This window comes from Triticum dicoccoides, chromosome 7B, assembly GCF_002162155.2.
Source record: "Triticum dicoccoides isolate Atlit2015 ecotype Zavitan chromosome 7B, WEW_v2.0, whole genome shotgun sequence".
Taxonomy (NCBI): domain Eukaryota; kingdom Viridiplantae; phylum Streptophyta; class Magnoliopsida; order Poales; family Poaceae; genus Triticum; species Triticum dicoccoides.
The window spans coordinates 131,361,871-131,373,905 of NC_041393.1; the positions used below are offsets into that span (position 1 = coordinate 131,361,871).

General features: G+C 42.2%; 1 protein-coding gene across 1 annotated transcript; it reads left to right on the forward strand.

The window, feature by feature from the left end:
• The first annotated feature begins 61 nt into the window (after nt 1-61).
• Nucleotides 62-7,457, forward strand: LOC119341787 (dynamin-2A-like). Its single transcript, XM_037613643.1, has 22 exons — nt 62-389; nt 472-522; nt 624-744; nt 826-921; nt 1,069-1,130; nt 1,489-1,606; nt 1,693-2,035; nt 2,156-2,303; nt 2,411-2,512; nt 2,596-2,715; nt 3,194-3,277; nt 3,372-3,499; nt 4,284-4,368; nt 4,514-4,649; nt 5,027-5,103; nt 5,262-5,318; nt 5,536-5,674; nt 5,750-5,904; nt 6,116-6,229; nt 6,315-6,382; nt 6,594-6,766; nt 6,953-7,457. Exons 1-22 carry the CDS (start codon nt 249-251, stop codon nt 7,144-7,146), a joined length of 2,712 nt encoding a protein of 903 aa, XP_037469540.1. The 5' UTR covers nt 62-248; the 3' UTR covers nt 7,147-7,457.
• Nucleotides 7,458-12,035: the final 4,578 nt, after the last annotated feature.

Genomic DNA, 12,035 nt, shown 5'->3' on the forward strand with positions numbered 1-12,035 from the left:
AAAAACTACTGACTCGAGTCGAGTCGGACGCCTCCTTCGCAGCCAAGCAAGCAAGCAAACGACTACTCCCCGTCCCCGTCCTCCTCCCCCCTATCTCTCTGCCTCGTCCACGTTTCGCCTCCCCCATATCGGCGGACCGGATTTCAAACCCGCGTCAGGCCGACGAGGGCCAGGTCTCCGCCGCCGCCGCGCCCCTCGATCCATCGGCCGCGCCCGATCCGCCTTCGCCGGGGCTGTAGAAACCCACCATGGAGGCCATGGAGGAGCTGTCGCAGCTCTCCGAGTCGATACGCCAGGCGGCCTCGCTCCTCGCCGACGACGACCCCTCCGACGACACCGCGCCCAGGCGCCCCTCCACCTTCCTCAACGCCGTCGTCCTCGGCAACGTCGTAAGTGCAGGGCGGCGCCCCCCTGCGCCTCAGAACCGTCGCCTTGTGCCCCGATCTGATCCGTTCCGATCTGTCTGTGCAGGGTTCAGGCAAGTCGGCCGTGCTGAACAGTCTCATCGGCCATCCCGTGTTGGTGAGATTTTAGTCCAGTAGCTCAGCTCCCCCCTCCTTGCATATATCGCCCTCGGCGTTGTTTCTTAATTGGATTGGATTGGGTGGCGTTGTGTGGTGCAGCCGACGGGGGAGAACGGGGCGACCAGGGCGCCCATCGTGGTGGACCTGCAGAGGGAACCGGGCCTCAGCACCAAGTCTATCGTGCTGCAGATCGATAGCAAGTCGCAGCAGGTGTCCGCAAGTCAGTAGGATCTCACAGCCGCCTTGTTTTGCACGATCACCAACTTCGGTTCGACCTGGTGCTGAAATTTTCCATGTGCAGGTGCTCTGCGGCATTCTCTGCAGGATAGGCTCAGCAAGAGTGTGTCTGGGAGGGGCCGCTCAGATGAGATTTCGCTCAAGCTGCGAACCAGCACAGGTTTGGCCATTAATTCAACAATTGCAGTGAATCTATAGCTGCTTATCCTTCAATTAGCAATGTAGTACATAGCAGTATAGAGTATAGACTTGTACAGAGGAAGATTATTCAATCTCTCATTCTACATTTTTCTTGTTTTGTTTTCAGCTCCCCCCCTAAAATTGATTGATTTACCTGGGTTAGACCAGCGAGCTGTGGATGATTCAATGGTAAGCATTTAAATATGGATACTTTACTTGTCAATTAGTTCTGATATAATGTTAATGCTGAGATATTAGAATAGCTTACAGTAGTCAACCATGACCACTCCTCAAAATATATCGATATAATCTCGACATAAACATTTTGTACCATATATGTGATTTATATGTCTTACAATGTTAGCTTCACACAAATTTTGTCGTCTGGAAATCATTTTTATGCAGTTATGTCTCCTTGTATTGATGTGGAGCCTTTTGAACTATTCTTACTTGCCTACTTCTTTGACAGCATGTCAAAAACAGTTACTTAATTTTGTCATACTAGTTTACTTTCTGCTACTCAATGCTGACTACCTTTTCAATTTAGATCAATGATTATGCTGGGCACAATGATGCAATACTACTAGTTGTGATACCTGCGGTACAAGCAGCTGAAGTTGCATCATCTCGAGCCATCAGGCTGGCAAAGGATATTGATTCAGATGGTCTGTCTTTTGAAATGGAAAAAAAATATCATCAATAGTAACACCTACTTTGTTCTTTAGTAAATGATGTTTTCCACTCGCTGTAGGTTCGAGAACTATCGGTATCTTAAGCAAGATTGATCAAGCAGAAGGAGACGCGAAAACTATAGCTTGTGTTCAGGCCCTTCTCTCGAACAAGGGCCCAAAAAACCTTCCTGACATTGAGTGGGTCGCTCTGGTAGGACAATCTGTAGCTATTGCATCGGCACAATCTGGATCAGTTGGTTCTGAAAACTCGCTGGAAACAGCATGGCAAGCTGAAGCTGAGACCCTTAAGTCCATCTTAACTGGAGCTCCCCATAGTAAGCTAGGTAGAGTTTCTTTGGTTAGCGCCATTGCTAAGCAGATACGTAAAAGGATGAAAGTGCGTCTTCCTAACCTATTGACTGGGTAAGAATCTTGCCTCATGCTCTAATGATACACCTATTAGTTTGATATATGCATTGAGTTACATGAAGTCCTCCCCTTTCCACATTGATGTTAATTCAGTAATATGCGTTACTGTTTCAGCCTTCAGGGTAAATCCCAGATGGTGCAAGCTGAGCTGGCAAGGCTTGGGGAATCTATGGTACAAAGTCCTGAAGGAACCCGAGCAGTTGCATTGGAGCTGTGCCGGGAGTTTGAAGATAAGTTCCTTGCTCATATTACATCTGGCGAGGTTGGTGGCTAACTTTAGAAGTAGACTTGTGCTATATTTGAATTATTATCCCCCAAAATTGAATAATTGATTAAAAGATTAGTGCACTTTTTTCCAATATATGAAAGGGGTCTGGATGGAAAATTGTTGCAAGTTTTGAAGGCAAGTTTCCAGACAGAATTAAGCAGCTACCATTGGACAGACATTTTGATCTCAACAATGTCAAAAGGGTAAGGCCGCTTTCACTTCTAAGATACACTCTGGTAGCAATTTTCTGCCTTCTATAAAAATGTTTATTCTCTTGACTTTGTAGATTGTCCTGGAAGCCGACGGTTATCAACCATATTTGATATCTCCAGAGAAAGGGTTGAGGTCATTAATAAAAATAGTACTAGACATGGCAAAGGAGCCATCACGACTATGTGTTGACGAGGTATGCAATCCCTGGGCTACAGAAGTAAAACTTATTCAGACTTTCTCCTTTTTCCTTGAGGTTAATGTTCAATTTAAGGAAAGTATTAGACAAGCTCTATTGTTTATTATGATCTAGGCCACTTCCACTTTTACCCTCACTGGGTAATATTAGACTAACTTCCTCAATTTGAGTTCTTTCTGGATATATTTGATTGGATATCAAGTTCTTTCAAATTTTTTTTAGTTTTTGCTGAGCTTACCTGATTTGAGTTTCCAGATTTGATGTTGAATTTGTGATCCCAAGGCTGCAAATATTTGAGTTTCATAATTCTAGTTCAGTTTTTTGTATATTGGGTGGTATTAGCGTGGCATTTCTTTCGTATTGTGTTGACATAATATTTAAGCATCCATGTGCTTATGCAAGGTCGCAGAATCTTTTGATATATTTATCTTGTTTACTGACATGGCAAAAATAATTTTTACTGTTCGTACACTAGGTACACCGTGTATTGTTGGACATAGTCAATGCTTCCGCTAATGCCACACCTGGGCTTGGAAGATATCCTCCATTCAAGCGTGAGGTATCACCTATAGATTTAGAAGCACCTTTCCGCTTGCTTGTTGTTAGGTTCCATCTTTGACTATTCTGAGTGTACATTTGTCCTTTTTTTCTAGGTCATTGCAATAGCATCGAATGCATTGGATAGCTTTAAAAGTGATGCCAAAAAGATGGTAGTTGCTCTTGTTGACATGGAGCGTGCCTTTGTTCCTGCTCAACATTTCATCCGTCTAGTACAAAGAAGGTTGGTTCTTGATGTTTCTAGCCCCCTCCCCTCTTTCCTCCTTCAGTTTTGTGCAATTTGTTATTTGGTATCTAGCATTTAATTGCTGTTTCAGCCTCATTGTTCTGTGCTTGTAAGGGCTAGTTCTTTTGATCTATGCTGTGGAAATAAGCTCCAGATAAGCTCCTGTGCAAATAAGCTCAAGATAATAAGCTAGCCAATTCTTTTCAGTGCCTGTTTTTTCAGCTTATTTGTGGTACGGTTAGTGAAAAGTCTGTAATGCCCTTGGACTATATTGTTGTTCGGATTAAATGATATCTAGCTTATTTTCGCCAGAAGCTGCCAGAAGCCACAAAAGAACTGGCCCTAAGTTTATGAGAACCTAGTTGCAGATTTCTGATTTTAATTTGCGACTTAATTTCCCACAATCTATCTTATGTTGGGTTGCTTCAGGAGGAAGTATCCATCCTATTTTCAGATAGCTCCCTCTTACCTTTATAAGTGATCCCAGAAAACTGTACGCATCTTCTGTTTTAACTCTTATGTCATTCTTCTCTTTGTCACCCACTGTTCAGCATGATTTTTTTCGTGCTACAAAATACTCCCTCCGTTCCAAAATAGATGACTCAACTTTGTACTAACTTTGCTTAGTACAAAGTTGGATAATCTATTTTGGAACGGAGGGAGTATGTATTAATTGCTTTGCTTGCTAAAGAAATCGGCCAAGTATTTTTGCCAAATTACACTGATTTCATGATAAAATTGTTGAATGCCGACCGTTGCCCTTTTTTTGTTTGATTGGCAGAATGGAGAGGCAGCGCCGTGAGGACGAGATGAGAAACCGACCTTCCAAGAAAGGACAAGAGTCTGAACAATCCGTGACAAACAGGGTATGGCTTGTGCTTATTTTCTTAGGGGTCACAGTTGCATGTCCCTATTAGAAAATATAATATGATATTGAAAAGTAATGCATTTTTTTATCTGTGGACATAGAGCACATATTGTCCTTGGTTATAAACTATTATTTGATTTTAGGCCTCCAGTCCACTAACAAAATCTGAGCAAGCCGGTGGTAGCTCAAAACCAACGAAAGAAAAACCAAGTCAAGACAAAGACACAAAAGAGGGACCAAATTTGCAGGTTGCTGGTCCTGCTGGTGAAATTACTGCAGGTAAAAAGAAAGGCAGTAAATCCGTCTGCTGAAGTTCGGTCATAAAGGAAATCTGTTACTATTAAATGTTGCACTTGTGCAAAATGTCATTCATTCCACGAAATGAATATGACAGCTTATATTTTTATGTTTCTTCACGCAACTAGGCGCACATCCTTGTTTCATGTACAAATAAAATTCATCTTTATAGACCTAGTTAGTTTAGTCCATTTAGAATAACATGGGCATTTCCGCAAGAATTTGAGTCATAGAGCACTTTGAGGTTTGAACCACATGTGGGATTCTAACATGTCTTTGATGCACGGTAATAATGTACTGATGTACATGCTGATCTATGCAACAATTTGGTGTATAAACATACCCCCCCTTTTCTTCAGGTTACCTTTTGAAGAAAAGTGCAAAAACTAATGGGTGGAGCAGAAGGTGGTTCGTCCTAAATGAGAAGAGTGGAAAGGTTGGTCAGTCTTCCATACTTGTTGATTGGTTGTGCATTTGAACTCAAAAGGATTTTTATTTCAGGCTGTTAATTATTTTCATAATTTTCATGGAACATGCTGTTGATTATTTTACTTGTTTGTATGCTTGGTTGGACTCACCATCTGTTTTTATCAGCTTGGATACACAAAGAAGCAAGAGGAAAGACATTTTCGTGGTGTCATCACTCTTGAGGTGTGCATAAGTTTTGCATTTGTTACATGTATTATTTTTCTACTCGGTAATGATGTTGCATGATATCTCAGTTTCGCGTTAGTTGTTTTAATAGTTGAGTACTCTATTGTCTTCCCCTAATTCCACCTGGAAGAGCATGTCCAAGGAAACATTGCATGTGTAACTCTTAAGATTTATATAGAACTGATTCACCAACTTTGTATGGTGTACTGTGTAGGAATGCAACCTCGAGGAAGTAGATGAGGAAGAACCTTCTAAAAGCTTAAAGGATTCAAAAAAGGCTAATGGACCTGAAAAAGGCCCAAGTCTTGTGTTCAAGATAACTAACAGGGTCGCCTATAAGACTGTCCTTAAAGGTTAACACCCCTGAACATTATAGCATCATGTTTACTTCATTTTTCATTTTATAAACTGGTTTTCTTGTTTTGCAGCTCATAGCGCTGTTGTATTGAAGGCTGAGAGCACTGCTGACAAGGTTGAGTGGGTAAATAAGATAAAAGCTGTAATTCAAAGCAAAGGTGGTTCTTTCAAGGCTGCAAATTCTGAGGGTGGTCCACTGAAGCAAAGCCAGCCAGATAGCTCCACAGTAAGTTCTAGCTTATGCACAGTCGATTTTCCTTTCTAAGTATATCACTGCAAAGCTTTCAGTGTTTTTTTATCCCTTTTCTTAATTTACATTAAGAGTGTTATTATGCAATTTCAGTTCCCCTTTTCGGTATGCCTGTTCTCTTGATTTGTCAACATGGAATCTTATCTATTGTTTGCAATTGACATCTGATCCCTCTTACATTTCAAAGGATGCAATGATACGGAGACCAGCGGATCCTGAAGAAGAACTTAGATGGATGTCTCAAGAAGTTCGTGGTTATGTTGAGGCTGTTCTAAATAGTCTAGCAGCAAATGTCCCAAAGGTTTGTGTTCTATAGCTTTATTCAGTTCATTTGGCCTAACGATCTTGGCCGAGTCTTCATCAAAGTTTATTTGTTTGTTTATCAGGCCATCGTGCTCTGCCAAGTGGAGAAAGCAAAGGAAGATATGTTGAACCAGCTATACAGCTCGATAAGGTGAATGCTCTGTCCAGAAATAATAGAGTTTTAATTTCTTCTTCTGGAGACCAGCATACTGTCTGTGTCTCTTTAAACTTTCTCCTAGTATTGTTAGGATATATTTGTACTCCAAAAATCATACACCTGCTTACAGTGGAGATGAATGTTTATTTTTCTTTAATTTGACATTTCTCTGCATTGCATCCCTTAACATGTTTCTCTTTACCAGCGGGCAAAGCAATGCAAAAATTGAAGAACTTCTCCAAGAAGACCACAATGCTAAACGTAGAAGGGAAAAGTACCAGAAGCAATCATCTCTGTTGTCAAAGCTCACACGTCAACTTAGTATCCATGACAATCGAGCTGCTGCTTCCTCTTATTCAAATGATAGCCCTGAAGCTGGTAAGCTGATTTTCTTTTTTCATTTATTTGAATACCACTACCAATTGTAACTATTTTGTTGTTATCCAAGCTAAACCATGTTGGCTCTTAGGAAATGTAGGGCGTAATGTGCTATTCGCATATAAGATTTCTGGGTGTCCAGATTGTCATATTGTAACGATTTGCTTAAACAAAAATCATTTACAGAGAGCCCTCGGACACCCGGCCGCCCTGGCGAGGACTGGAGGTCAGCCTTCGATTCTGCAGCAAATGGCCCTGCCCCGAACATCGAATCAAGGTCGAGAAGTGCCGATGGTCGCAGGCGCTCCGAAAATGGGGATCCCAACTCTACCAGCCGACGCACACCAAACCGAATGCCGCCAGCGCCACCGAGATACTAATCGTGCTGATTAGTATCCATGATATATTATTATGTATTCTTGCTAGGCACACGCCCTGTTTCTGATAATTGGGTGGTGAGATTGGTGGAGCAGATTGAGATTGGACGAATAGAGTGAGCGCCTTGGTCGAGAGGTTTCATCGACGGTGTGTATGCATGCGCAGGCGACCCTTAGTTGTTTATAGAAATATATAGTTGAATCAATTCTCTCTATTGATTCATGATCTATCTTGCATTTTGACGCCTGATGCTGTACCTTCATAGTGTTTTTTGGGCCTTCCACGCGTCACCCTGCTGGCGTACGCCTTTTTCTTACAACTTGGCATTATTTGTACCAATTTTAATCAGTTTGCCTTTATAGTTCAGCCCTGCTGCAATGACATCGCACGTTCAAATATAGGCGTCACTCGCCAACAGCTTTTCCTACTATTTGACGCCCGAAGAGTTCACCTAACGCACGCCTGTCGTTGAGCCGGGCTCCGCCTATTTAGCTCGCTTTATTTCCCGTCCCGCACCGCACTGGTTCCTTCAAGTTTTTTCCATCAATTATCTTTTCTTCTTGGAGTGAAAGGTACTGGTTCTTCTTTTATCGGAGTGGTTTTCCTTTTGTTTTTTCTGTTATAATTTTTATGAAGTTTCTATGATTTTCTAATGGCTTATTTTTGTTTTTTATGGTTTTATTTTTTCTCTTTCTAAGAATGTTATAATTTATGGAAATCTTATAAAATTTGATAACATGTTTAAAATTAGTAAAATGTTTTTCCAACACATGATTATCATTTAAAAATTATGAATTTAAAGAAGTTAAAAAACTTGATATCATTTTATCATTTGTAAATATTTTCAGCCAACGATGATATTTGCTTGAACAAATCAACACAGTAAAAAAATCAATACATGTTGATTTTTTATGTTTATGTGTTTTCTCAAAGAATGTTCATGTAATAAAAAGTGTTCGTGTAAAATGTTAGTTTATTAAATGTTTATGTTACTAAAAATAAGTGTTCCTTTTCTTCATAAAACTTTCATGTTCTATGGAAAACCAAAAGAAAACCGGATGAAAACTTTTTTTTGCTTAAATCGGAAAAGGAATGAACATTGGGTAACACAAAAACGAGATAGTGGAACACATTCGAACTGCACCAGTCCATGAGCATGTGCCATTTTTGTTTGCCAGCAATTTCATGCACCGAGCGTCGAATAGGGGCGCCCACACCACACTGAGGGCAGAGCAGGGTTCCCGGCCTCGGCACCCGCCCGCGAGCTAAGAGCATCTCTAGTTCTCTGCCTCTTTTCCTAAAACCTAGCTCTCTTAAGCACATTTATAATTTTGAATCTCTAAAATTTGAGGGTTTAAAGTTCTTGCACATAGTTCTTCCGCTAAAATTAACACCCTATATATTTTTATATTTTTTATGTCCTTTGTCTAGATTGTTTGAATGTTTCCACCATTATAAATAAATTAAACCTTTCAATAATAACTCAAAATGTTTGACAACAATTTAATGCAAAAATATTTTTTCAATTCAATCCACATACCATTCCAACATAGGGAATCCAAAAGCCACCACATTTAAAATAGTTCATCAACAGCCACCACATATCACATAGTTCACCAAAAGCAACCATATTGAACATACATCACACACTCCCATTGTAATCACTACCACTCATGCCACCACCATAGAACCTCTATTGCCAAGATCTCTCCATGAGTGAGTTTGCCAATATCGTTTTGCCATTTCATACAACGCGTCGTTCGCATCCATGAGCATGGTTTGGCACTTCTAGGCCTTCCGCTTGGTTCTTTGCTCACTCTCAACCTCTCTGCCTCACCGACTGTCTACCACAACAAGGTTTGCCCGACTCCGGCGAGCGAGGGGCCTCATCGGAGCGATGACGGCGGAGTGCCTTCGCCTCGCTCTAGTGCTTGTAGTCGCTAGGTGATACGGACCTAGTTTAATTTTTATTACCTCTGTTTTTTTTGTATTGCCATGACTGAAGATGAATAGACTGTAAGTTTCTGGCGCACCCCCCGCCCCTCCTCTCTTTCTTCCTGCAATATTTTGAGCTCCATCAAGCGAACACGAGTTCTCCCCTTTATGTCATTTTCGCTAGGTTTCACCATGTATATGTACGTGAAGTGAGGAGGTTTGACGTATCTGTCGACATTTTGTTGAGTGGATGCCTCAGCAACTAAAGCGTAGTAGAGAGCTACTAGCAGCAATCATTTCTAAGACCTGGGGGCTTCGAATTGAAAGATAAGAAAAGACGTGTAATTTGTGCATGCAGGCGATCCCCTTTCCCAAGCGTGGATTCGATTAGGAGAGAGCCGACGAACGTCACTTGCGATCCTTTGAGGAAATTCCACGATGGTCATTCTTGTAAAGCCGTACTTGGTTTTACTGTCGACACGAGGTCACGATCCTGCCAACCAAACCATGCATTCTCCCTATGATCACTCACCATGCTGATCAGTCCACGGTTTACGTGAGACGCCTTTCCCTAACCCCCATGCATTATTGCCAGAGCTGCTTGGTTAGTTAGCGGCTTAGTATCGTCCGTAATACTCCTTCCGTCTGGAATTACTTGTCATCAAAATGGATGAAAATGGATGTATTTAGAACTAAAATACATCTAGATACATCCATTTCAATGACAAGTATTTCCGAACGGAGGAAGTACTACTGTACTTTCAGCTAATGGGTGTGTGTGCCAAGATGGACCGCTCGGTCCACATTGTTTTCAGCCAACTGCCCGAGATGCCGAAAGATCGCGATTCCGGGTGAAGGAGTAAGAAAATATAACGAGAAAGTAGATGTGCTCGTCGTGTATAGCGTGTACGGTGTACGTGCATGAAGAGCCTAGCCCAACCTCTCCTTCCTGAATCATGGCACGAGGGCTTTTGTGTTTTGTCTCGTGCTCTATCTATCGTCCTGGCCTTGCTACGTCACACACAGCTCTCTCGACGGCAATGGCTGAGGAGAATAATTGATCCGGTTGCGAAAAGCAGCAGATTCAGAACAGTGGAGCTCTGAAGTTTCAGTGGCACAGCAAGCAGCCAAGGGTAGATGGATAGACAGATAGGCCTCGGAATCCGTACGTAACCTACAGTCCCCAAATGGCTGTCAGTTCAGGTCGATCATTGTCAGAAGCACAGGATCAACAAACTGCTCCCTGATGCTACCGCTGTCCTCGTGCTTCTCAAGAATGAGCTATACATTACGCCCTGACCAACCAAGCTCAGCATTATCTAACTGCTGATGCATTTCTCCCCATTGAAAACTCCTACGTGCTCTCTCTTCAATGCGTCGGCGGACAGACGTACGTACAGATCGATGGAGTTCCGTTCCAATCCTGGCTTGGACATGAACAAAACAGTGCATTTTTCATTTCTTCTCGTCGTGTTCTACCGGCAACCCCCGGAAATTTGGATTCCTGTGACCCGTAAACGCACCAAGAAGCTGGTGATAGATGGATAAAGGTGCACGCGCGAGGCTGCCTACCGAGCTGATTGATCACCGCGAGCTAACTGCCTGCCATCAGCGGCACTAAACAACGCTACCTCCGCGGATACTGCACAGCTTTAAACGCAAATCTCATGCGCCAAACCAGCACTACACCAGTGATCTACAATAATACTCTGTGATCGCTAGCTAAACGATCAAATAATCGCGCGCGCATGAAACCCTCCACTCGCATCGGATGGTTGGTGTGATGGCATCGCCTCAACAGCACCGCACTGCCCTCGTCGGCTTGCCTAATCACCTTGCTCCTCACGCGTCAGAGTTAGCTAGGTAGCTAGGCGCTAGCAAGTAGTCCGCCAATGGAGCAAGCGGGCTGGCAGCGATCGAGGGACAATCTACACGTACGCACTAACGGAAAACTTGTCGCCATGTTTGTTGTAACTCCCGAAACTGTTCCGATATTCTACTTTCCAAACGCCTAAGCATGCATCCAATGTACGTACGACATTCCAATGTTCTTGTTTGTAGTGATAGGTCAAGTCAGAACTTGGAACAAAAGGTTTGTTGTAAGCATAAATATGCACTGCCTGCCTAGTTCCACATTTCTGAAATACAGTACTAAAATAACACATAATTCTGCAAATGTTAGTTGCCTTATTTTCCTCTGGATAAAGAATCAACGACCAGCTCCGTGGTTCCTTCACATTTACTGAAGGTGTCGGGACACAAAACAAAGCTAGAATTTATGTTAAACTGTTTTAGAAAGTTCAGAGTCGATGCAATGGCTCTATAGATTTCCCTGCAAAAGTTAAAACCTAGACCAAGAAATTCAAGACGATTTTTTTGCTATTATTAAAGCAGAAACATTATTTTATTTTGCAAATAAATCGAAATATTTCCATTGCCGACATTTAAAAATTACTGCGGGCATCATATTTTGCATGGCTGACCGCTGATTGTTGCAGAGTAAGTAAAACAGTCAAGTCAGCAAGGCTGGTGATGCTCTGAATGTTATAATTAACCTCTTCTCCCCGTTAGCTTAATGATCAAGATTTAGCCAGTGATGCTCATATGGCCCCTCACAACATCTTATCAAAGTCGTTATGACGTTGTACGCTCCATCGCTTTTGCAAAAGCAAGCATTCTGTTTATGTTAGATGACACATATCTTTCCTTCCTTTTCCAGCTCTTCTTTCCCTCCCCTCCTGATGAGAATCACTAGCTACTCTCCACTCTCCAGTATTGTTTGCAAGCCCCTTTTCAACGGACGTCACCTCCACATAGCTACACAATCACCCTCAGCTCACTTAAATACTTTGCTTAAGCCAAGAGATACATCGGAAACCATATCATACTGGCTTTGGAATAGTAGCCTGAAGATCCTAAAACCAGCTTGGTTGTGCCACTTAGATCCTTAACTTAC